Below are 26,966 nucleotides of genomic sequence, written 5' to 3'. Positions count from 1 at the left end.
ATAGAGGGAGCAGGGTGGGAATAGAGGGACACGGGTAGGGTGGGGATAGAGGGAGCAGGGTGGGAATAGAGGGACACGGGTAGGGTGGGGATAGAGGGAGCAGGGTGGGAATAGAGGGATAGAGGGGGCAGGGTGGGAATAGAGGGATAGAGGGGGCAGGGTGGGAATAGAGGGATAGAGGGGGCAGGGTGGGAATAGAGGGGGCAGGGTGGGAATAGAGGGATAGAGGAGGCAGGGTGGGAATAGAGGGATAGAGGGGGCAGGGTGGGAATAGAGGGATGCAGGGAATAGGGTGGGAATAAGGGGACACAGGGTTAGGGTGGGAATAGAGGGATGGAGGGGGAAGGGTGGGAAGAGGTCATTACACAGAATGTACAGCACAGAAACAGGCCATTCGGCCCAACTGCTCCATGCTGGTGTTTATGCTCCACACGAGCCTCCTCCCTCCCTATTTCATCTCACCCTATCAACATATCCTTCTTTTCCTTTCTCCCACATGTACTTACCTACCTCCCCCTTAAATGCACCTATACTAATCTCCTCAACTACTCCTTGTGGGAGTGAGTTCCACATTCTCACCACTCTCTGGGTAAAGAAGTTTCTCCTGAATTCCCTATTGGACTATCCCTAGTTTTGGTCTCCCCAATAAGTGAAAACATGTTCTCTACGTCTACCCTATCGAACCCTATCGTAATTTTAAAGACCTCTATCAGGTCACCCCTCAGTCTTCTCTTTTCTTGAGAAAAGACCCCCAGCTTGTTCACCCTTTCCTGATAATTATAACCTCTCAGTTCTGATATCATCCTTATGAATCTTTTTTGCACCTTCTCCAGTGCCTCTATTCATAATACGGAGACCAGAACTGTGCACTGTACTCCAAGTGTGGTCTAACCAAGGTGCGATACAAGTTTAACATAACTTCTCTGCTTTCCAAGTTAATTAGAGCGGGAGGAGGCTCGTGTGGATTATAAGCACCAGCATAGACCAGTTGGGCCGAATGGCCTGTTTCGGTGCTGTAGATGCTGTGCAATACCATGCTCGGGTCCTCTCCTGTATTACTGTTTGCTGCTTACTGACGTTTCTGACCGTGTTCTCCGTGTGTTTCTTCCCGCCAGTCTCTGGTCACTCTAACGTCCACCACAGTGCGTGTGAACAAGACTCTCTCCATCCCACCCATCCCCTTTGAGGTGCCACTGCTTGCCGACCCCAACCTGACGGTCCTCATAACGCCTCCTGTGGCTCACTCAGGCCCCGGACCGGTACAGATGAGACTCATCTCCTACGAGCTGCGAGAAGGGCAGGTAATGGAATCATTTCACACGCTAGGCTGTGAGCGCCCGCCGTGCCTTAAGATGACCCAGGAGCCATGTCGGAGCAGGGCAACACCCCGTTACTGGAGGTGTAAAATTCCATGGGTTGAGTGTTAGAGCATAAATGTGTGTTGGAGCAGACAGCATGAAGCAAGTGTGTGCTCTCCGTGTGTGCTGTATGTTGGAGCAGACAGTGTGAAATGAATGTGTGCTCTCCGTGTGTGCTGTATGTTGGAGCAGACAGTGTGAAGAGAGCGTGTGCTCTCCATGTTGTTTGCTGTATGTTGGAGCAGACAGTGTGAAGCGAGCATGTGCTCTCCGTGTTTGCTGTATGTTGGAGCAGACAGTGTGAAGCGAGCATGTGCTCTCCGTGTTTGCTGTATGTTGGAGCAGACAGTGTGAAGCGAGTGTGTTCTCTCGTGTTGTGTGCTGTATGTTGGAGCAGACAGTGTGAAGCGAGCATGTGCTCTCCGTGTTTGCTGTATGTTGGAGCAGACAGTGTGAAGCGAGTGTGTGCTCTCCGTGTTTGCTGTATGTTGGAGCAGACAGTGTGAAGCGAGCATGTGCTCTCCGTGTTTGCTGTATGTTGGAGCAGACAGTGTGAAGCGAGCATGTGCTCTCCGTGTTTGCTGTATGTTGGAGCAGACAGTGTGAAGCGAGCATGTGCTCTCCGTGTGTGCTGTATGTTGGAGCAGACAGTGTGAAGCGAGCATGTGCTCTCTGTGTGTGCTGTATGTTGGAGCAGACAGTGTGAAGCGAGCGTGTTCTCTCCATGTTTGCTGTATGTTGGAGCAGACAGTGTGAAGCGAGCGTGTTCTCTCCGTGTTTGCTGTATGTTGGAGCAGACAGTGTGAAGCGAGTGTGTTCTCTCGTGTTGTGTGCTGTATGTTGGAGCAGACAGTGTGAAGCGAGCGTGTTCTCTCCGTGTTGTGTGCTGTATGTTGGAGCAGACAGTGTGAAACAAACGTGTGCTCTCCGTGTTTGCTGTATGTTGGAGCAGACGGTGTGAAGCGAGCGTGTTCTCTCCGTGTTTGCTGTATGTTGGAGCAGACAGTGTGAAGCGAGTGTGTTCTCTCGTGTTGTGTGCTGTATGTTGGAGCAGACAGTGTGAAACAAACGTGTGCTCTCCGTGTTTGCTGTATGTTGGAGCAGACAGTGTGAAGCGAGCGTGTGCTCTCCGTGTATGCTGTATGTTGGAGCAGACAGTGTGAAGCGAGCGTGTGCTCTCCGTGTTTGCTGTATGTTGGAGCAGACAGTGTGAAGCGAGCGTGTGCTCTCCGTGTTTGCTGTATGTTGGAGCAGACAGTGTGAAGCGAGCGTGTTCTCTCCGTGTTTGCTGTATGTTGGAGCAGACAGTGTGAAGCGAGCGTGTGCTCTCTGTGTTTGCTGTATGTTGGAGCAGACAGTGTGAAGCGAGTGTGTGCTCTCCGTGTTTGCTGTATGTTGGAGCAGACAGTGTGAAGCGAGCGTGTTCTCTCCGTGTTTGCTGTATGTTGGAGCAGACAGTGTGAAGCGAGCATGTGCTCTCCGTGTTGTGTGCTGTATGTTGGAGCAGACAGTGTGAAGCAAGCGTGTGCTCTCCGTGTTTGCTGTATGTTGGAGCAGACAGTGTGAAGCGAGCGTGTTCTCTCGTGTTGTATGTTGCCACTCCCTATTTTGCTCCTGTTTCTCACTGCACCTGGAAACCCCGACGGTTTAAGGTTCAGGCGCCATTGGAGGTGAGCAGTTTGCCTCTCTTACTCTGACAGCATGGCGGACAGCCAATAATGGGGGTGAAAGGCCAATAAAGGGGGTGAAAGGCCAATAAAGGGGGTGAAAGGTGAATAATGGGGGTGAAAGGTGAATAATGGGGGTGAAAGGCCAATAATGGGGGTGAAAACCCAACGAGGAGGGTGAAAGGCTGTGTTTTGTGTCTCTGTTGGTGGACACTTCACTTTTAGGGAGGGGCGATGTTGAAGGAGCTGTGACCGAATATTACCCCACTGGTATTACGGTACGGCACCTTGTGCCCCAATTCACCACGTTTACACACCGCAGGGTCGATTTAGCAACAATCGAACAGCTGCCTGTTGGGGAGTTCTGCAAGGCCGTATTTCGGATTTTGCCCCTTCTAACAGCAGACCCGCGACAGGCAGTCGGAGAACAAACACATCTCCCGAAATGGCACTCTACCCACGCCCAGGTTTATAAAGCACAGCTCTAACACCGAGGGCAGGGCTGAACTTTTCCACAGTCCATTCCTCTTTCACTGAGTGACATAAGCACCAAATTAGAGTCTCGCAGGACACCTGGTACTGCAGTCTCACACGACCCCTAGTGGTAGACACCCGGTACTGCAGTCTCACACAACCCCTAGTGGTAGACACCTGGTACTGCAGTCTCACACAACCCCTAGTGGTAGACACCTGGTACTGCAGTCTCACACAACCCCTAGTGGTAGACACCTGGTACTGCAGTCTCACACGACCCCTAGTGGTAGACACCCGGTACTGCAGTCTCACACAACCCCTAGTGGTAGACACCTGGTACTGCAGTCTCACACGACCCCTAGTGGTAGACACCTGGTACTGCAGTCTCACACGACCCCTAGTGGTAGACACCTGGTACTGCAGTCTCACACAACCCCTAGTGGTAGACACCCGGTACTGCAGTCTCACACAACCCCTAGTGGTAGACACCTGGTACTGCAGTCTCACACAACCCCTAGTGGTAGACACCTGGTACTGCAGTCTCACACGACCCCTAGTGGTAGACACCCGGTACTGCAGTCTCACACGACCCCTAGTGGTAGACACCTGGTACTGCAGTCTCACACAACCCCTAGTGGTAGACACCTGGTACTGCAGTCTCACACGACCCCTAGTGGTAGACACCTGGTACTGCAGTCTCACACAACCCCTAGTGGTAGACACCTGGTACTGCAGTCTCACACAACCCCTAGTGGTAGACACCTGGTACTGCAGTCTCACACGACCCCTAGTGGTAGACACCTGGTACTGCAGTCTCACACGACCCCTAGTGGTAGACACCTGGTACTGCAGTCTCACACGACCCCTAGTGGTAGACACCTGGTACTGCAGTCTCACACGACCCCCTAGTGGTAGACACCCGGTACTGCAGTCTCACACAACCCCTAGTGGTAGACACCTGGTACTGCAGTCTCACACGACCCCTAGTGGTAGACACCCGGTACTGCAGTCTCACACAACCCCTAGTGGTAGACACCTGGTACTGCAGTCTCACACGACCCCCTAGTGGTAGACACCTGGTACTGCAGTCTCACACGACCCCCTAGTGGTAGACACCTGGTACTGCAGTCTCACACGACCCCCTAGTGGTAGACACCTGGTACTGCAGTCTCACACAACCCCTAGTGGTAGACACCTGGTACTGCAGTCTCACACGACCCCCTAGTGGTAGACACCTGGTACTGCAGTCTCACACGACCCCTAGTGGTAGACACCTGGTACTGCAGTCTCACACAACCCCTAGTGGTAGACACCTGGTACTGCAGTCTCACACAACCCCTAGTGGTAGACACCTGGTACTGCAGTCTCACACGACCCCCTAGTGGTAGACACCTGGTACTGCAGTCTCACACGACCCCTAGTGGTAGACACCTGGTACTGCAGTCTCACACAACCCCTAGTGGTAGACACCTGGTACTGCAGTCTCACACAACCCCTAGTGGTAGACACCTGGTACTGCAGTCTCACACAACCCCTAGTGGTAGACACCTGGTACTGCAGTCTCACACGACCCATAGTGGTAGACACCTGGTACTGCAGTCTCACACTACCCCTAGTGGTAGACACCTGGTACTGCAGTCTCACACGACCCCTAGTGGTAGACACCTGGTACTGCAGTCTCACACGACCCCTAGTGGTAGACACCTGGTACTGCAGTCTCACACGACCCCTAGTGGTAGACACCCGGTACTGCAGTCTCACACGACCCCTAGTGGTAGACACCTGGTACTGCAGTCTCTCACAACCCCTAGTGGTAGACACCCGGTACTGCAGTCTCACACGACCCCTAGTGGTAGACACCTGGTACTGCAGTCTCACACGACCCCCTAGTGGTAGACACCTGGTACTGCAGTCTCACACGACCCCTAGTGGTAGACACCTGGTACTGCAGTCTCACACTACCCCTAGTGGTAGACAACTGGTACTGCAGTCTCACACAACCCCTAGTGGTAGACACCCGGTACTGCAGTCTCACACAACCCCTAGTGGTAGACACCCGGTACTGCAGTCTCACACGACCCCCTAGTGGTAGACACCTGGTACTGCAGTCTCACACGACCCCTAGTGGTAGACACCTGGTACTGCAGTCTCACACGACCCCTAGTGGTAGACACCTGGTACTGCAGTCTCACACGACCCCCTAGTGGTAGACACCTGGTACTGCAGTCTCACACGACCCCTAGTGGTAGACACCTGGTACTGCAGTCTCACACGACCCCTAGTGGTAGACACCTGGTACTGCAGTCTCACACGACCCCTAGTGGTAGATACCTGGTACTGCAGTCTCACACAACCCCTAGTGGTAGACACCCGATACTGCAGTCTCACACGACCCCTAGTGGTAGACACCCGGTACTGCAGTCTCACACAACCCCTAGTGGTAGACACCCGGTACTGCAGTCTCACACGACCCCTAGTGGTAGACACCCGGTACTGCAGTCTCACACAACCCCTAGTGGTAGACACCTGGTACTGCAGTCTCACACGACCCCCTAGTGGTAGACACCTGGTACTGCAGTCTCACACAGCCCCTAGTGGTAGACACCCGGTACTGCAGTCTCACACGACCCCTAGTGGTAGACACCTGGTACTGCAGTCTCACACGACCCCTAGTGGTAGACACCTGGTACTGCAGTCTCACACAACCCCCTAGTGGTAGACACCTGGTACTGCAGTCTCACACAACCCCCTAGTGGTAGACACCTGGTACTGCAGTCTCACACGACCCCCTAGTGGTAGACACCTGGTACTGCAGTCTCACACGACCCCTAGTGGTAGACACCTGGTACTGCAGTCTCACGCGACCCCCTAGTGGTAGACACCTGGTACTGCAGTCTCACACAACCCCCTAGTGGTAGACACCTGGTACTGCAGTCTCACACGACCCCCTAGTGGTAGACACCTGGTACTGCAGTCTCACACGACCCCCCCCCCCTAGTGGTAGACACCTGGTACTGCAGTCTCACACGACCCCTAGTGGTAGACACCTGGTACTGCAGTCTCACCAGATCCCTAGTGGTAGACACCTGGTACTGCCGTCTCACCGGATCCCTGTGGTAGACACCTGGTACTGCAGTCTCACCAGATCCCTAGTGGTAGACACCTGGTACTGCAGTCTCACACGACCCCTAGTGGTAGACACCTGGTACTGCAGTCTCACCAGATCCCTAGTGGTAGGCACCTGGTACTGCAGTCTCACCGGATCCCTGTGGTAGACACCTGGTACTGCAGTCTCACAGGATCCCTAGTGGTAGGCACCTGGTACTGCAGTCTCACCGGATCCCTAGTGGCAGGCACCTGGTACTGCAGTCTCACAGGATCCGTAGTGGTAGACACCTGGTACTGCAGTCTCACTGGATCCCTAGTGGTAGACACCTGGTACTGCAGTCTCACCGGATCCCTAGTGGCAGGCACCTTGTACTGCAGTCTCACAGGATCCATAGTGGTAGACACCTGGTACTGCAGTCTCACAGGATCCCTAGTGGTAGACACCTGGTACTGCAGTCTCACCGGATCCCTAGTGGTAGACACCTGGTACTGCAGTCTCACCGGATCCCTAGTGGCAGGCACCTGGTACTGCCGTCTCACCGGATCCCTGTGGTAGACACCTGGTACTGCAGTCTCACCAGATCCCTGTGGTGGACACCTGGTACTGCAGTCTCACCGGATCCCTGTGGTAGACACCTGGTACTGCAGTCTCACCGGATCCCTAGTGGTAGACACCTGGTACTGCAGTCTCACCGGATCCCTAGTGGTAGACACCTGGTACTGCAGTCTCACAGGATCCCTAGTGGTAGGCACCTGGTACTGCAGTCTCACCAGATCCCTAGTGGCAGGCACCTGGTACTGCAGTCTCACAGGATCCCTAGTGGTAGACACCTGGTACTGCAGTCTCACTGGATCCCTAGTGGTAGACACCTGGTACTGCAGTCTCACCGGATCCCTAGTGGCAGGCACCTTGTACTGCAGTCTCACAGGATCCATAGTGGTAGACACCTGGTACTGCAGTCTCACAGGATCCCTAGTGGTAGACACCTGGTACTGCAGTCTCACCGGATCCCTAGTGGTAGACACCTGGTACTGCAGTCTCACCGGATCCCTAGTGGCAGGCACCTGGTACTGCAGTCTCACTGGATCCCTAGTGGTAGACACCTGGTACTGCAGTCTCACCGGATCCCTAGTGGCAGGCACCTGGTACTGCAGTCTCACAGGATCCATAGTGGTTGACACCTGGTACTGCAGTCTCACTGGATCCCTAGTGGCAGGCACCTGGCACTGCCGTCTCACAGGATCCCTAGTGGTAGGCACCTGGTACTGCAGTCTCACCGGATCCCTAGTGGCAGGCACCTGGTACTGCAGTCTCGCAGGATCCCTAGTGGCAGGCACCTGGTACTGCAGTCTCGCAGGGCCCCTAGTGGCAGGCACCTGGTACTGCTGTCTCACAGGATCCCTAGTGGCAGGCTCCTGGTACTGCAGTCTCGCAGGGCCCCTATGGGTAGACACCTGGTACTGCAGCCTCACAGGAACCCGAGTGGTAGACACTTGGTACTGAGTCTCACGGGACCCCCCCCCCCCCGCTGTTCCCCCCCCCCCCTCCATTGGTAGACTCCTGGTACTGCAGTCTCACAGGAGCCCCCTAGTGGCAGACCCCTAGTACTGCAGTCTCACAAGACACCTAGGGGTAGATTCCTGGTACTGCAGTCTCACGGGAGCCCCCTAGTGGTATACTCCTGCTACTGCAGTCTCACAGAGCCTCCAGTGGTAGACTCCTGGCACTGCAGTCTCACAGAGCCTCCAGTGGTAGACTCCTGGCACTGCAGTCTCACAGGACCCCGAGGGGTAGACTTCTGATACTTCAGTCTCACAGGCCCCCTAGTGGTACATAGGAACAGGAGTAGGCCCTCGAGCCTGTTCCGCCATTCAATGAGATCACGGCTGATCTGTGACCTAACTCCATAAACCCGCCTTAACCCCATTCCCTGAATACCTTTGGTGAACAAAAATTGATCAATCTCAGATTTAAAATGAACAATTGAGCTACCATCAACTTCCGTTTGTGGAAGTGAGTTCCAAACTTCTCCCACCCTTTGCGTGTAGAAGTGTTTCCTAACTTCACTCCTGAAAGTCCTGTCTCTAATTTTTAGGCTATGTCCCTTGACTCCCCAACCAGTGGGAAATAGTTTCTCTCTATCTATCCTATCAGTTCCCCTTAATATCTTGAAAACTCCAATCAAATCACCCCTTAATCTTCTAAATTCCAGGGAATACAACCCTAGTTCGGATATGTGGCTCTCCAGCCCGTCATCTAAGTCGTTAATAAATAATGAATAGCTGAGGCCCCAACACAGATCCCTGTGGGACACCAGATTGATTCCTGGGATGAGAGGGTTGTCCTGTGAGGAGAGATTGAGTAGAATGGGCCTCTACTCTCTGGAGTTTAGAAGAATGAGAGGTGATCTCATTGAAACATACAAGATTCTGAGGGGGCTTGACAGGGTAGATGCTGAGAGGCTGTTTCCCCTGGCTGGAGAGTCTAGAACTAGAGGGCATAGTCTCAGGATAAGGGGTCGGCCATTTAGGACTGAGATGAGGAGGAATTTCTTCACTCAGAGGGTCGTGAATATTTGGAATTCTCTACCCCAGAGGGCTGTGAATGCTCAGTCATTGAGTATATTCAAGGCTGAGATCGATAGATTTTTGGACTCTAAGGGAATCAAGGGATATGGGGATCAGGCGGGAAAGTGGAGTTGAGGTCGAAGATCAGCCATGATCTGATTGAATGGCGGAGCAGGCTCGAGGGGCCGTATGGCCTACTCCTGCTCCAATTTCTTATGTTCTTACACCACTAGTCACATTCTGCCAATTTGAGTACCTGCCTATTATCCCTACTCTTTGTCTCCTGCCCTCAGCCAATTTCCGAATCAGGTCAATAATTTGCCCTCAATTCCATGAGCTTCAACTTTAGCTAACAGTGGGGCTGAGGGAGTATGAGGAACTTCATCGAATGCCTTCTGGAAGTCCACATAAACAACATTCATAGACATTCCCCTGTCCACTACTTTAATCACCTCTTCAAAAAATTCAATCAGGTTCATCAGGCATAACCTACCCTTTACAAATCCATGCTGGCTCTCTCTGATCAGCTGATAATCTTCAAGGTGTTCAGTCACTCTATCCTTAATTGGACTCCTGGCACTGCAATCTCACGGGACACCTAGTGGTAGACACCTGGTACTGCAGTCTCACAGGACATCTAGTGGTAGACACCTGGTACTGCAGTCTCACAGGACACCTAGTGGTAGACACCTGGTACTGCAGTCTCACGGGACACCTAGTGGTAGACACCTGGTACTGCAGTCTCACTGGATACTTTTTTATTCGTTCGTGGGATATGGGCATCGCTGGCGAGGCCGGCATTTATTGCCCATCCCTAATTGCCCTCGAGAAGGTGGTGGTGAGCCGCCTTCTTGAACCGCTGCAGTCCGTGTGGTGAAGGTTCTCCCACAGTGCTGTCTGGAAGGGAGTTCCAGGATTTTGACCCAGCGACGATGAAGGAACGGCGATATATTTCCAAGTCAGGATGGTGTGTGACTTGGAGGGGAACGTGCAGGTGGTGTGCCTGCTGTCCTTGTCCTTCTAGGTGGTAGAGGTCGCGGGTTTGGGAGGTGCTGTCGAAGAAACCTTGGCGAGTTGCTGCAGTGCATCCTGTGGATGGTACACACTGCAGCCACAGTGCATCGGTGATGAAGGGAGTGAATGTTTAGGGTGGTGGATGGGGTGCCAATCAAGCGGGCTGCTTTGTCCTGGATGGTGTCGAGCTTCTCGAGTGTTGTTGGAGCTGCACTCATCCAGGCAAGTGGATGTCTAATCGGCCACACCCTTCCTTTGATTACCCTTTTACTATTTATGAGTTTATCGGTTCCCTTTTATGTTAGCCACTTGGGTGGTGAACCTTTGGAATTCTCTACCCCAGAGGGCTGTGGATGCTCAGTCATTGAGTATATTCAAGGCTGAGATTGATAGATTTCTGGACTCTAGGGGAATCAAGGGATATGGGGATCGGGCAGGAAAGTGGAGTTGAGGTCGAAGATCAACCACGATCTGATTGAATGGCGGAGCAGGCTCGAGGGGCCGAATGGCCTACTCCTGCTCCAATTTCTGATGATCTTATGTTGTCTACAAATTTGCTCCTCTATCTCCTTCCCACTATTTGGTGGCCTATAGTATACACCCAGTAGCGTAATAGCTCCTCTATTGTTCCTTAATTCCAACCAAATAGATTCTGTCCTTGACCCTTCAACTACGTCATCCCTTTCCAGTGCTGTAACAGTATCTTTGATTAATACCGCCACCGCCGATCGCCCCCCACCTCCTTTTTTTGCCTTCCCTATCTTTCCTAAATACCTTGTAGTCAGGAATATTAAGTACCCGATACTCCCGCTCTTTGAGCCAGGTCTCTGTTATCGCCACTATACCACAGTCCCATGTGGCGACTTGTGCCTGCAGCTCACCGACCTTATTTACCTCGCTCCGTGCATGCACTCCGAACCCATCCTCGTCTGCCTCACGTTTTACTCTGTCTGATCACTCCTATTTCCGAATGAATCTTTATACTGTTTGTCTCTCCCTGTCCTCTGTGCACCTTGTGTCCCCTCTTCATCGTGGTGCCCCCACCCTCCTCCCCACGATGGTGTCATTGACCCTTTGAACTATCCTTTCCAAGGTTTCATTACTTCTTCTCTTTCCCCTCCTGCTATTATTAGGACAGCGATGAGCTGAGTGAGCTCTGCAAACCGGATGTCCAGCTGAGCCTTGACCTGCGCCTGAGGACCAAGAGGGCTCCACTGTCAAAATTCCTCATCGTCCATTTCCATGGCGGAGGGTTCGTGGCTCAAACCTCAAAATCACATGAGGTAAGAGGAGGTCTAACCCTTCCGTGTCTGCTGATTCAGGAAGGGAGTACGGGCTCATTTCAGCTGTGTTTGTACACAGCCCACCCAAGACAAAGGAAACAGCAAACACTCCCAGGGCAGGTACAACACGGGTTAGATACAGAGTAAAGCTCCCTCTACACTGTCTCATCAAACACTCCCAGGGCAGGTACAGGGGGTTAGATACAGAGTAAAGCTCCCTCTACACTGTCCCATCAAACACTCCCAGGGTCAGGTACAGGGGGTTAGATACAGAGTAAAGCTCCCTCTACACTGTCCCGTCAAACACTCCCATGCAGGTACAGGGGGTTAGATACGGAGTAAAGCTCCCTCTACACTGTCCCATCAAACACTCCCAGGGCAGGTACAGGGGGTTAGATACAGAGTAAAGCTCCCTCTACACTGTCCCATCAAACACTCCCAGGGCAGGTACAGGGGGTTAGATACAGAGTAAAGCTCCCTCTACACTGTCCCATCAAACACTCCCAGGGCAGGTACAGGGGGTTAGATACAGAGTAAAGCTCCCTCTACACTGTCCCATCAAACACTCCCAGGGCAGGTACAGGGGGTTAGATACAGAGTAAAGCTCCCTCTACACTGTCCCATCAAACACTCCCGGGACTCTCTTCCCTTCTCCTCTCAGTGATATACATGCCTGTAATGGTGATCTCTGTCTCTCTCTCTCTATCTCACTCTCTCTCTCTCTCTTTCTTTTTTTCTGTCTCTCTTTTTCTCTATCTCTCTCTGTCTCTCTCTGTCTGTCTCTCCCCTGAACCCACCCCTTCGTGATGTACACGACTGTAATGGTGATCTCTTCTCCAACCTCCACCCTCCCACACCCCGGACCTCCCCAGGTGGTCTTGTCCTGTTCTATGCCGGTGCTGTCTCTCTCTGTCTCTTTCACTGTCTCTTTGTCTCTTTCTCTCTCTCTCCATGTCTGTATGTTTCCCTCTCGCTCTGTATCTCTCTGTGTGTCTCTCTCTCTGTCTGTCTGTCTCTCTCTGTCTCTCTCTGTGCCTCTCTTTCTGTCGCTCTGTTTCTCTGTGTCTCTCTCTCTCTGTCTCTCTCCCTCTGTCTCTCTCTCTCTCTGTCTCTCTCTCTGTCTGTCTGTCTTTCCCCTGATCCCACCCCTCAGTGATGTACACGACTGTAATGGTGATCTCTTCTCCAACCTCCACCCCCCCAGGTGGTCTTGTCCTGTTCTGTTCTGGTGTTGAGTTTCCCAGTGTCTCTAATCACTCTGACTCTCTTTCTCTCTTTCAGGCTTACCTGAAGAGCTGGGCCCAAGAGCTGGACACGCCGATACTTTCCATCGATTACTCGCTGGCCCCCGAGGCTCCCTTCCCCCGTGCCCTCGAGGAGTGCTTCTTCGCCTATTGCTGGGCGGTGAAGAACTGCCACCTGCTGGGTACGTGTGCCTGCTACTTTTAAATCGAGAAGCCTGGCTAAAAGACTAAGGCCCACGGCTTGGGACAGAGGGTGGGATCAACCAGGACGCAACGATTGGGGGACACCAGCTTCATGTTTAAAAGGCCTGTGATCTATCGGAGGACGAGAGGAGTGAGGGCAGGTACAGGGGGTTAGTTACAGAGTAAAGCTCCCTCTACACTCTCCCATCAAACACTCCCAGGGCAGGTACAGGGGGTTAGATACGGAGTAAAGCTCCCTCTACACTGTCCCATCAAACACTCCCAGGGCAGGTACAGGGGGTTAGATACAGAGTAAAGCTCCCTCTACACTGTCCCATCAAACACTCCCAGGGCAGGTACAGGGGGTTAGATACAGAGTAAAGCTCCCTCTACACTGTCCCGTCAAACGCTCCCAGGGCAGGTACAGGGGGTTAGATACAGAGTAAAGCTCCCTCTACACTTTCCCATCAAACACTCCCAGGGTAGGTACAGCACGGGTTAGATACAGAGTAAAGCTCCCTCTACACTGTCCCATCAAACACTCCCAGGGTCAGGTACAGGGGGTTAGATACAGAGTAAAGCTCTCTCTGCACTCTCCCATCAAACACTCCCAGGGCAGGTACAGGGGGTTAGATACAGAGTAAAGCTCCCTCTACACTGTCCCATCAAACACTCCCAGGGCAGGTACAGCACGGGTTAGATACAGAGTAAAGCTCCCTCTGCACTCTCCCATCAAACACTCCCAGGGCAGGTACAGGGGGTTAGATATGGAGTAAAGCTCCCTCTGCACTCTCCCATCAAACACTCCCAGGGCAGGTACAACTCGGGTTGGATACAGAGTAAAGCTCCCTCTGCACTCTCCCATCAAACACTCCCAGGGCAGGTACAACTCGGGTTGGATACAGAGTAAAGCTCCCTCTACACTGTCCCATCATCTTTCTATTTCCCACTATTTCTAGATAGTAACAGACTTCAGGAGGTGATAGACCGGTGAAATGGGCAGACACATGGCAGATGCAATTTAATGCAGAAAAGTGAAGCGATTCATTTTGGTAGGAAGAATGAGGAGAGGCAATATAAACTAAATGGTACAATTTTAAAGGGGCTACAGGAACAGAGAGACCTGGGGGTGGATGTACACAAATCTTTGAAGGCAGCAGGACAAGTTGAGAAAACTGTCAAAAAAGGATATGGGATCCTGGGCTTTATTAATAGAGGCATGGAGTACAAATGCAAGGAAGTTATGCTAAACCTTTATAAAATACTGGTTAGGCCTCAGCTGGAGTATTGTGTCCAATTCTGGGCACCGCACTTTAGGAAGGATGTCAAGGCCTTGGAGAGGGTGCAGAGGAGATTTACTAGAATGGTCCCAGGGATGAGGAACTTCAGTTATGTGGAGAGACTGGAGAAGCTGGGATTGTTCTCCTTAGAGCAGAGAAGGTTAAGGGGAGATTTGATAGAGGTGTTCAAAATCATGAGGAGTTTTGATAGAGTAAATAAGGAGAAACTGTTTCCAGTGGCAGGAGGGTCGGTAACCAGAGGACACAGATTTAAGGTAATCGGCAAAAGAACCAGAGGGGGAGATGAGGAAAAATTTTTTACGCAGCGAGTTGTGATGATCTGGAATGCGCTGCCTGAAAGGGCGGTGGAAGCAGATTCAATAATAACTTTCAAAAGGGAATTGGATAAATACTTGAAGGAGAAAAATTTGCAGGGCTCTGGGGAAAGAGCAGGCGGGAGTGGGACTAATTGGATCGCTCTTTCAAAGAGCCAGCACAGGCACGATGGGCTGAATGGCCTCCTCCTGTGCTGTATCATTCGATGACTCTCTTCCTTTCTCTCTGTGTGTCTTTCTCTCTCTTTGTGTCTCTTTCTGCCATTGTCCAGCTCTTTCTTCCTCATCTCTTTTTCTGCTTCTCTCCCTCTCTCTCTCTCTCTCTCTTCTCCCCGCACCTTGATACGACACAGCTGAGGTGGAGAAGGACAGGTTTCCCGAGCTGATCCTGTGGTGTGTTAGCGGGGGCAGGAATGGTCAGTGTGAGGTGGCCGCAGCAGGAGCTGGGCCGTGCAGCTTCCCGCGTTGCGTTTCGGAGGGCCTTTCTTACATGCAGCAAACGGACGGTATATTAAACCCCCTCTAGCTGTTCCCCCAAACTTCTCCTCACCCCCTTTCCCTTTTCTTCCTCCCCATTTCCCCCCACTCCTCAGGTTCGACTGGAGAACGGATCTGCCTGGCTGGGGACAGTGCTGGAGGCAACCTCTGCATCACCGTGTCCATGCGAGCTGCCTCCTACGGGGTTAGACTGCCCGACGGGATCATGGCAGCTTACCCCGCCACCCTGCTCCAAGCTGCGGCCTCGCCCTCCCGTCTGCTCACCTTCATCGACCCACTGCTGCCCCTCAGCGTCCTGTCCAAGTGCTTGAGTGCGTACGCAGGTAAGAGTCTCGACCGCAATATCCCATCCGGAGTCAGACTGAGCGGGCTGGGGGTCCTGGCGGAGGGAGAGAGCCCTCTTCGAACTCCGTGTGTGAAATAATTGGAAAGTAATAAAGAATTTGCATTATTTCGCACCTTTCGCGACCTCAGGACGTCCCAAAGCATTACCAGGTTCCATAACAGTGAATTACACAGTGTCGGTGGGTCTCACTCTCGCCTCTGAGTCAGAAGGTCGTGGGTTCAAGTCCCACTCCAGAGACTTGAGCGCAAAATCTAGGCTAACAATCCCAGTGCAGTGCTAAGGGAGAGCTGCACTGTCGGAGGGTCAGTACCGAGTGAGCGCTGCACTGTCGGAGGGTCAGTACCGAGGGAGCACCGCGCTGTTGGAGGGTCAGTACCGAGGGAGTGCTGCACTGTCGGAGGGTCAGTACCGAGGGAGTGCTGCACAGTCGGAGGGTCAGTACCGAGTGAGTGCTGCATTGTTGGAGAGTCAGTACTGAGTGAGTGCTGCATTGTCGGAGTGTCAGTACTGAGGGAGCGCTGCGCTGTTGGAGGGTCAGTACCGAGGGAGCGCTGCGCTGTCGGAGGGTCAGTACCGAGGGAGCACCGCGCTGTCGGAGGGTCAGTACCGAGGGAGCGCTGCGCTGTCGGAGGGTCAGTACCGAGGGAGCACCGCGCTGTCGGAGGGTCAGTACCGAGGGAATGCTGCACTGTCGGAGGGTCAGTATCGAGGGAGCACTGCACTGTTGGAGGGTCAGTACCAAGGGAGTGCTGCACTGTCGGAGGGTCAGTACCGAGGGAGCGCTGCACTGTCGGAGGGTCTGTACCGAGGGAGCGCTGCACTGTCGGAGGGTCAGTACCGAGGGAGCGCTGCACTGTTGGAGGGTCAGTACCGAGGGAGCACTGCACTGTCAGAGGGTCTGTACCGAGGGAGCGCTGCACTGTCGGAGGGTCAGTACCGAGGGAGCGCTGCACTGTCGGAGGGTCAGTACCGAGGGAGCGCTGCACTGTCGGAGGGTCAGTACCGAGGGAGCTGCACTGTCGGAGTGTCAGTACCGAGGGAGCGCTGCACTGTCGGAGGGTCAGTACCGAGGGAGCGCTGCACTGTCGGAGGGTCAGTACCGAGGGAGCACTGCACTGTCGGAGGGTCAGTACTGAGTGAGTGCTGCACTGCCGGAGTGTCAGTACTGAGTGAGTGCTGCACCGTTGGAGGGTCAGTACTGAGGGAATGCTGCATTCTTGGAGATACTGTCTTTCAGGTTAAACTGAGGCCCCATCTGCCCTCTCAGGTAGATCCAGTGGCCACTATTGGAAGAAGAGCAGGGGGGAGTTCTCCCCGATGTCCTGGCGCCGATATTTATCCCTCAACCAATGTCATTAAAACGGATGATCTGGTCATTATCACATTGCTGTTTGTGGGATCTTGCTGTGCGTAAATTGTCTGCCGCGTTTCCCTACATTACAACAATGACTGCACTTCAAAAGGTACTTCATTGGCTGTAAAGCGCTTTGGGACGTCCTGAGATCGTGAAAGGTGCTACAGAAATGGATTTCTCTCGTTTTACATAGAATGGGAAAGGTTCCTCTCGAGGAGAGGGGAACCCCAGGTACAAATGGAGATAGGGCGAGCTCGGGACCGATATCAGGGAAACACTTCTCATACAAAGAGTGGGGCCGTACCTGGATAGTCCTCCTGGGTAGGGAAATGGAGATTAAAACTGTGGAGTGACTCGAGAGTGGGGTGGATGGTGGGCGGGGGGACTCTGGGCCGGACGGGCTCAGTGGGCTCGATTGTTTCCCCCATCTGCTTGTGTAACAGTTGGGGTGCTACTCTTCCCCCTCCCCCCCGATCCTCGATCCGTGCTCCCCCGATCCTCGATCCGTGCCCCCAGATCCTCGATCCGTGCCCCCGATCCTCGATCCGTGCCCCCAGATCCTCGATCCGTGCCCCCGATCCTCGATCCGTGCCCCCCGTTACTCGATCCGTGCCCCCGATACTCGATCCGTGCCCCCCGATACTCGATCCGTGCCCCCCGTTACTCGATCCGTGCCCCCGATCCTCGATCCGTGCCCCCCGATGCTCGATCCGTGCCCCCCGATGCTCGATCCGTGCCCCCCGATGCTCGATCCGTGCCCCCCGATGCTCGATCCGTGCCCCCCGATCCTCGATCCGTGCCCCCCGATGCTCGATCCGTGCCCCCCGATGCTCGATCCGTGCCCCCCGATGCTCGATCCGTGCCCCCCGATGCTCGATCCGTGCCCCCCGATGCTCGATCCGTGCCCCCCGATACTCGATCCGTGCCCTCCGATCCTCGATCCGGCTCCCCCGATACTCGGGCCGTGCTCCCTCGATACTCGGACCGTGCCCCTCGATCCTCGGGCCGTGCCCCCCGATACTCGGGCCGTGCTCCCTCGATCCTCGGGCCGTGCTCCCTCGATCCTCGGGCCGTGCTCCCTCGATCCTCGGGCCGTGCCCCCTCGATCCTCGGGCCGTGCCCCCCGATACTCGGGCCGTGCTCCCTCGATCCTCGGGCCGTGCCCCCCGACACTCGGGCCGTGCTCCCTCGATCCTCGGGCCGTGCCCCCTGATACTCGGGCCGTGCTCCCTCGATACTCGGTCCGTGCTCCCTCGATACTCGTCCCTGCCCCCCCCGATACCCGGGCTGTGTCCCCCGATTCTCGGGCCGTGCCCCCTCTGACTCCCGTTCGTTCTGTTTTTCAGGTACGGAGCCAGTGCCAAGTGCCTCCTCGAGCCTGGGGAAGGTGGACACCCTGAGCATGGTTCGGAATGATACGGCTGTGCTGCTTCGCGATATCCGACTCGGTGCCTCCGCCTGGCTCAATGCGCTGCTAGAACCCAGCAAAACCACCGCAACGCCTGGTGGGTGCCCCCTCCTCATCTCCGTAACCTCCTCCGCCGCGGCGGGGCCCTACAACCCAGAGACACCTCTGCGCTCCTCCAACCCTGGCCTCTTGCACATTCCCCGATGACTCCCTACTGCAAATCCGAGATCGGCTAACTCGGCTCAGATCAGGGATTAAAGCTGGGATCTTCCCGGTCTTTCCCACACCAAGCTGGGTTCCGGAGGGGGGAGAATCAGCCAGGCTTCCTGCTTCCGATCGGTATCCAGCGACTCCAACCAGAAAGGATGCGTGCGTGTGTGTGTGTGTGTGTGTGTGTGGTTGTCGTGTGAGGACAGGATCAGCTCGACTGTCGTGCCCTCCTCAGTTGAATAGTCTGCCAGCGCTGGCTGTATGTGCTCACACATGACACGACCCGGACAAGGTACCAGAGGGCAGCCAGCCACCGTGTAACCTCCTCCAGCCCCTACAACCCTCCATGATCTCCGCGTTCCGCCAATTCTGGCCTCTTATCCATCCCCGATTTCCATCGCTCCACCATTGGCTGCCGTGCCTTCAGCTGCTCTAAGCTCTGGAATTCCCTCGCTAATCCTCTCCGCCTCTCTCTCCTCCTTTAAGACGCTCCTTAAAACCTGCCTTTTCGATGAAGCTTTTGGTCTCCTGTCCTAATATCTCCTTATGTGGCTCGGTGTCAAATTTTGTCTGATTAACGCTCCTGTGAAGCGCCTTGGGACGTTTTACTACGTTAAAGGCGCTATATAAATGCAGGTTGTTGTACTCCAAAACGTCTCAGATTTCAGCTGTGCTTGTCTCGTGAGGGTAACGAAAGATTTCGCGGGGCGGAGGGAATGGCTGAGTACTGACTGAGCGAGAGAAACAGGGGGCGGAGGCAGGTACAGGCGAAGAGGAGGTTTCAGCAGAACGCAGAGAGGTGGGTGAAAGGGTTAACAGAAGGAGGGTTGGGCAGGGCTGAAAGAGTGATCATTAACTCCACAACAACTCGCATTTAAAGAGCGGCTTTAACGCAGAAAACCGTCCCCATAGTGCTCCACAGGGGCGTGAGGAAACAGAACGGGCTTAAGGAGGCGAGGAACAGAGGGGTGAGCAAAAGAGATGGGGCTTAAGGAGGCTCTTAAAGTAGCAGAGGGAGGTGGAGAGGCCGAGGGGTTACGGGTGGGAATTCCAGAATGTCTGGCCTATATGTCTGAAACCAGGGCTACCCTGGTGGAGAGGATGGAGGAGGAGGTATGCTCGATGCCAAGTTTGGGGGGAGAGGGAAGTGAGGGGGAGGTGGGGAGGGTAGTGAGGGGGAGGGGGGGAGGGGGAGACAGGGAGGGGAGTGGAGCGAAGGGGAGGGGTGTGAGGGGGAGTCAGGGAGTGAGGGGAGGCAGGGAGGGGAAGGGAGTGAGGGGGAGGGGGAGGGGAGTGAGGGGGGTCAGGGAATGAAGGGGAGGGGAGCGAGGGGGGCGGGGAGTGAGGGGGAGAGGAGTGAGGGGGAGGCAGGGAGTGGAGGGGAGCGAGGGGGAGAGGAGTGAGGGGGAGGGGAGTGAGGGCGAGGGGGGAGGGGGAGACAGGGAGGGGAGTGGAGCGAAGGGGAGGGGTGTGAGGGGGAGTCAGGGAGTGAGGGGAGGGAGTGAGGGGAAGGGAGTGAGGGGGAGGGAGCGAGGGGGAGGGGAGTGAGGGGGGTCAGGGAGTGAAGGGGAGGGGAGCGAGGGGGAGGGGAGCGAGGGGGAGGGGAGCGAAGGGGAGAGGAGTGAGGGGGAGAGGAGTGAGGGGGAGGCAGGGAGTGGAGGGGAGCGAGGGGGAGAGGAGTGAGGGGGAGGGGAGTGAGGGGGGGGTCAGGGAGTGAGGGGGAGGGGAGTGAGGGGGGGTCAGGGAGTGAAGGGGAGGGGAGCGAGGGGGAGGGGAGTGAGGGGGAGGGAGTGAGGGGGAGGGGTGTGAGGGGGGGTCAGGGAGTGAAGGGGAGGGGAGCGAGGGGGAGGGGGAGGCAGGGAGGGGAGGGGAGTGAGGGGGAGGTGGGGTTCCACACCTCACATCGCATTGTCCCGGGAGGGGATCAGGACTCGGCCCAGGATAGGGGGCAGATAAACGCAGGGCAAGAATGGAATGCCAACGATGTACTTGAGCTCGGGCGCACTCCTGGCACGGGCTTTGCGGGCAGTGCCAGTGGGATCTTGCTGCTCCTCTCTCCGCCGCAGCTGTGTGGGGTCTCTGGCTTTGGCTGGGATGTCGCTCGCTCTGCGGATTCCCCCTTTCCTCTGGGCGCTGAGCTTTGTCTTGTCTCTGCAGTGGGATTTCAGCTCTGGGCCTGTCTTAGGCGGCCTCTGACCCTACTGATGCGCCTGCTGCAACTCGACAAGCTCGTCATTTCTAACTGTCTTGTCTCTGGTAGGAGCGTTTCTGTGCTGTAACCTAGCAACCGCCTCACAACCCATCGGCTTCTGTTTCCTAGCGACCACGCCATTAACCAATTACTCACATTGGCACGGTGCCCATTCGCTTCTGCCTGTGTGTGTGCCTGTTTGCTTTTTTCTGCCACCCTTGCTTGCTTTGCCCTGTTGTCCCTCGTGTGCTGTTGTCTGTCTGATTGGGTCCTTGTCGTCTTGGCCTCCCATTGCATGCCTCACTCGCTGCCTGCCTTTGCACGCTCGCCCACTCCCGCATTGCCTGCCTCACTTCGCACACTCGCCCAGCCCCCCGGTTGCCAGCACTTTGAAAGAGCTATCCGATTAGTCCCACTCCCCCATAGCCCTTTCCCCCATAGCCCTGCGAATCTTTACCCTTCAAGTATTTATCCAACTCCCTTTTGAAAGTTATTATTGAATCTGCTTCCACCGCCCTTTCAGGCAGCGCATTCCAGATCATCACAACTCGCTGCATAAAAAAAATTCTCCTCATCTCCCGCTCTGGTTCTTTCACCAGTTATCTTAAATCTGTGTCCTCTGGTTACCGACCCTCCTGCCACTGGAAACAGTTTCTCCTTATTCACTCTATCAAAACCCTTCATGATTTTGAACACCTCTATCAAATCTCCCCTTAACCTTCTCTGCTCTAAGGAGAACAACCCCAGCTTCTCCAGTCTCTCCACATAACTGAAGTCCCTCATCCCTGGGACCATTCTGGTCAACCTTCTCTGCGCCCTCTCCAATCTCGAGAAAATGTCCGAGGAGGTCTTTTCTCCCCGTTCCTTCCCCAGCCCAGAGTGGCTGCTCCCAGTTCACAGGTTTGCTGCAGTCACCCTGACTGAGATCAGCTAAACCGCAACAGGCTGGGACGGTCACTTGGAGAGGTAATGTCAGCCGTGACGCGGTGGCTCTCACTCTCGCCTCTGAGTCAGAAGGTCGTGGGTTCGAACCCCGCTCCAGAGACTTGAGCCCCATAATCCAGGCCGACACTCCCAGAGTCGGAGGTGCCGTCTTTCAGATGAGACGTTAAACCCCAAGGCCCCGTCTGCCCTCTCAGGTGGACGTTAAAGACCCCTATTCGAGGAAGAGCAGGGTAGTTCTCACCGATGTCCTGGGGCCAATATTTATCCTCAACCAACATCACTAAAACAGATTATACGAATTAAGAGCAGGAGTAGGCCATTCGGCCCCTCGAGCCTGCTCTGCCATTTGATAAGATCATGGCTGATCTGATTGTGACCTCAACCCTACTTTCCCATCTACCTGCTATAACCTTTGACTCCCTTGTTAATCAGGAATCTATCTAACTCCGCCTTAAAAATATTCAATGACCCTGCCTCCACCGCTCTCTGGGGAAGGGAGTTCCACAGACTCAAGACCCTCTGAGAGAAAAACATTTCTCCTCATCTCCGTCTTAAATGGGAGACCCCTTATTTTTTAAACTGTGGCCCCTAGTTCTAGTCTCTCCCACATCCTCTCAGCATCTACCCCTTCTGGTCCCCTCAGGATCTTAAATGTTTCAATAAGATCACATTGCTGTTTCTGGGATCTTGCTGTGCGCAAATTGGCTGCCGTGTTTCCTACATCACAACAGTGACTACACTTCGAGAAAGTACTTCGTTGGCTGTGAAACGCTTTGGGACGTCCTGAGGTGGTGAAAGGTGCAGTAGGAATGCCAGTTCTTTCTTCCTGTACCCTGCTCTCTGCTGTGCCAAGTGGTGAGCTTACTCGTGGGGCCAGTGGGGGTGTGACCCACCCCCATATTGGGGGTATAAAGGGGCGAGTTTCGCGGTTACGATCGAGACTGAGACGGACCGTGTATTGTTCCTTGCTCCCGACAGAGGCCGTGAGGAAGAGCTGCTCGGAGGCTGCCCTGACCGGGAACTCCACCACCAATTCCTCCATGGACCTGGACCAGAACTTTGTGATGAGCCAGACCTGCCAGGCGCTAGCGGGCTCCACCCCGGGCTCCAGCAGGCAGAGCCTGGCCACCCAAAGGCCCCAGGAGCAGGCCAGCGACAGGGAGGGAGTCAGCTTCCACCTGAAGCAGGAGGAGGAGGAGGAGGAGGAGAGGCAGGCCAGGGAGCAGGAGCCCGGGGAGTCGCAGGAGCCCGGGGAGTCGCAGGAGCCCGGGGAGTCGCAGGAGCCCGGGGAGTCGCAGGAGCCCGGGGAGTCACAGTTCCCAGAGGGGTTTCAACCCCTCCGCATCGGCTCAACGGTGGCCAAAATTAAACTGCAGACGTCTGCCATCGTGAAAAACCCATTCATGTCGCCACTCCTCGCCCCAGATGACATGCTCAGAGGGCTACCACCTGTACACTTAGTGGTGAGTGTCAATTCCTCAATTCAATTACTCACCCTCTGCCCCCCGCCCAATGCGCTGTCTCCTGTCGGGATACAGATACCACCGGCCCCTCATCCAGCTCGCCGGTCTTCACCAGTCTCAAAAGTAGTTTATAAACTTCCCAGCGATGCCCCCTGTGAATACTGACACCCACCCCGGGACCCCCTGTGAATACTGACACCCACCCCGGGACCCCCTGTGAATACTGACACACTCCCGGGGACCCCCTGTAAATACTGACACCCACCCCGGGACCCCCTGTGAATACTGACACACTCCCGGGGACCCCCTGTAAATACTGACACACTCCCGGGGACCCCCTGTAAATACTGACACACTCCCGGGGACCCCCTGTAAATACTGACACACTCCCGGGACCCCCTGTAAATACTGACACACTCCCGGGGACCCCCTGTAAATACTGACACACTCCCGGGGACCCCCTGTAAATACTGACACACTCCCCGGGACCCCCTGTAAATACTGACACACTCCCCGGGACCCCCTGTAAATACTGACACACTCCCGGGGACCCCCTGTAAATACTGACACACTTCCGGGACCCCCTGTAAATACTGACACACTCCCGGGGACCCCCTATAAATACTGACACACTCCCGGGGACCCCCTGTAAATACTGACACCCACCCCGGGACCCCCTGTGAATACTGACACCCACTCCAGGACCCCCTGTAAATACTGACACCCACCCCGGGACCCCCTGTGAATACTGACACACTCCCGGGGACCCCCTGTAAATACTGACACCCACCCCGGGACCCCCTGTGAATACTGACACACTCCCGGGGACCCCCTGTAATTACAGACACACTCCCGGGGACCCCCTGTAAATACTGACACACTCCCGGGGACCCCCTGTAAATACTGTCACACTCCCGGGGACCCCCTGTAAATACTGACACACTCCCGGGGACCCCCTGTGAATACTGACACACTCCCGGAGACCCACTGTAAATACTGACACACTCCCGGGGACCCCCTGTAAATACTGACACACTCCCGGGACCCCCTGTAAATACTGACACACTCTGGGGGACCCCCTGTAAATACTGACACACTCCCAGGGACCCCTGTAAATACTGACACACTCCCGGTGACCCCCTGTAAATACTGACACCCACCCTGGGACCCCCTGCAAATACTGACACACTCCCGGGGACCCCCTGTGAATACTGACACACTCCCGGGGACCTCCTGTGAATACTGACACACTCCCGGGGACCCCCTGTGAATACTGACACACTCCCGGGGACCCCCTGTAAATACTGACACACTCCTGGGGACCCCCTGTAAATACTGACACACTCCCAGGGACCCCCTTTAAATACTGACACACTCCCGGGGACCCCCTGTGAATACTGACACCCACCCCGGGGATCCCCTGTAAATACTGACACACTCCCGGGGACCCCCTGTAAATACTGACACACTCCCGGGGACCCCTGTAAATACTGACACACTCCCGGGGACCCCTGTAAATACTGACACACTCCCGGGGACCCCCTGTAAATGCTGACACACTCCCGGGGACCCCTGTAAATACTGACACACTCCCGGGGACCCCCTGTAAATACTGACACACTCCCAGGGACCCCCTGTAAATACTGACACACTCCCGGGGACCCCTGTAAATACTGGCACACTCCCGGGGACCCCCTGTAAATACTGACACACTCCCAGGGATCCCCTGTAAATACTGACACACTCCCGGGGACCCCCTGTAAATACTGACACACTCCCGGGGACCCCCTGTAAATACTGACACACGCCCGGGGACCCCCTGTAAATACTGACACACTCCCGGGGACCCCCTGCAAATGCTGACACCCACACCGGGGACCCCCTGTGAATACTGAAACACTCCCAGCGACCCCCTGTAAATACTGACACAGTCCCGGGGACCCCCTGTAAATACTGACACACTCCGGGGGACCCCCTGTAAATACTGACACACTCCCGGGGACCCCTGTAAATACTGACACACTCCCGGGGACCCCTGTAAATACTGACACACTCCCGGGGACCCCTGTAAATACTGACACACTCCCGGGGACCCCTGTAAATACAGACACACTCCCGGGGACCCCTGTAAATACTGGCACACTCCCGGGGACCCCCTGTAAATACTGACACACTCCCAGGGATCCCCTGTAAATACTGACACACTCCCGGGGACCCCCTGTAAATACTGACACACTCCCGGGGACCCCCTGTAAATACTGACACACTCCCGGGGACCCCCTGTAAATACTGACACACTCCCGGGGACCCCCTGCAAATGCTGACACCCACACCGGGGACCCCCTGTGAATACTGAAACACTCCCAGGGACCCCCTGTAAATACTGACACAGTCCCGGGGACCCCCTGTAAATACTGACACACTCCGGGGGACCCCCTGTAAATACTGACACACTCCCGGGGACCCCTGTAAATACTGACACACTCCCGGGGACCCCTGTAAATACTGACACACTCCCGGGGACCCCTGTAAATACTGACACACTCCCGGGGACCCCTGTAAATACAGACACACTCCCGGGGACCCCTGTAAATACTGGCGCACTCCACGGGACCCCCTGTAAATACTGACACACTCCCGGGGACCCCCTGTAAATACTGACACACTCCCGGGGACCCCCTGTAAATACTGACACACTCCCGGGGACCCCTGTAAATACTGGCGCACTCCCGGGGACCCCCTCGAAATACTGGCACACTCCAGTGGACCCCCTGAAAATATTGACACACTCCCGGGGACCCCTGTAAATACTGGCGCACTCCACGGGACCCCCTGTAAATACTGACACACTCCCGGGGACCCCCTGTGAATATTGACACACTCCCGGGGACCCCTGTAAATACTGACACACTCCCGGGGACCCCCTGTATATACTGACAAACTCCTGGGGACACCTTATAAATACTGACACACTCCTGGGACCCCCTATAAATACTGACACGCTCCCGGGGACCCCCTGTAAATACTGACACACTCCCATGGACCCCCTGTAAAACTGACACACTCCCGGGGACCCCCTGTAAATACTGGGACACTCCCGGGGAACCACTGTAAATACTGACACACTCCCATGGACCCCCTGTAAAACTGACACACTCCCATGGACCCCCTGTAAATACTGACACCCACCCCGGGACCCCCTGGAAATACTGACACACTCCCAGGGACCCCTGTAAATACTGACACACTCCCGGGGACCCCCTGTAAATACTGACACACTCCCAGGGACCCCCTGTAAATACTGACACACTCCCGGGGACCCCTGTAAATACTGGCACACTCCCGGGGACCCCCTGTAAATACTGACACACTCCCGGGGACCCCCTGTAAATACTGACACACACTCCCGGGGACCCCCTGTAAATACTGACACACTCCCAGGGATCCCCTGTAAATACTGACACACTCCCGGAGACCCCCTGTAAATACTGACACACTCCCGGGGACCCCCTGTAAATACTGACACACTCCCGGGGACCCCCTGTAAATGCTAACACACTCCCGGGGACCCCTGTAAATACAGACACACTCCCGGGGACCCCTGTAAATACTGACACACTGCCGGGGACCCCTGTAAATAATGACACACTCCCGGGGACCCCTGTAAATACTGACACACTCCCGGGGACCCCTGTAAATACTGGCGCACTCCCGGGGACCCCCTGTAAATACTGACACACTCCCGGGGACCCCTGTAAATAATGACACACTCCCGGGGACCCCTGTAAATACTGACACACTCCCGGAGACCCCCTGTAAATACTGACACACTCCCGGGGACCCCCTGTAAATACTGACACACTCCCGGGGACCCCCTGTAAATGCTGACACACTCCCGGGGACCCCTGTAAATACAGACACACTCCAGTGGACCCCCTGAAAATATTGACACACTCCCGGGGACCCCTGTAAATTCTGACACACTCCCGGGGACCGCCTGTAAATACTGAAACACTCCCGGGGACCGCCTGTAAATA

General features: G+C 55.1%; 1 protein-coding gene across 5 annotated transcripts in view; it reads left to right on the top strand.

Annotated features, from left to right (window-relative positions):
- The window catches only part of lipeb (lipase, hormone-sensitive b), a 146,969-nt gene that overhangs the window by 96,095 nt on the left and 23,908 nt on the right, over positions 1-26,966 (top strand). For 4 of the 5 annotated variants that reach the window (XM_067975235.1, XM_067975237.1, XM_067975236.1 and 1 more), the window contains exons 5-10: positions 1,116-1,301; positions 11,323-11,472; positions 12,754-12,898; positions 15,108-15,335; positions 18,059-18,217; positions 22,445-22,929. In XM_067975235.1, coding sequence (XP_067831336.1) covers positions 1,116-1,301; positions 11,323-11,472; positions 12,754-12,898; positions 15,108-15,335; positions 18,059-18,217; positions 22,445-22,929 — 1,353 coding nt within the window. The remainder of the gene's footprint in view (positions 1-1,115; positions 1,302-11,322; positions 11,473-12,753; positions 12,899-15,107; positions 15,336-18,058; positions 18,218-22,444; positions 22,930-26,966) is intronic. The other variant, XM_067975239.1, reaches the window with a different exon arrangement.

This window comes from Heptranchias perlo, chromosome 42 (assembly GCF_035084215.1).
Source record: "Heptranchias perlo isolate sHepPer1 chromosome 42, sHepPer1.hap1, whole genome shotgun sequence".
Lineage (NCBI taxonomy): Eukaryota > Metazoa > Chordata > Chondrichthyes > Hexanchiformes > Hexanchidae > Heptranchias > Heptranchias perlo.
The sequence above is the reverse complement of the archived record's forward strand: the minus strand, read 5'-3'. Positions and strand labels throughout refer to the sequence as shown.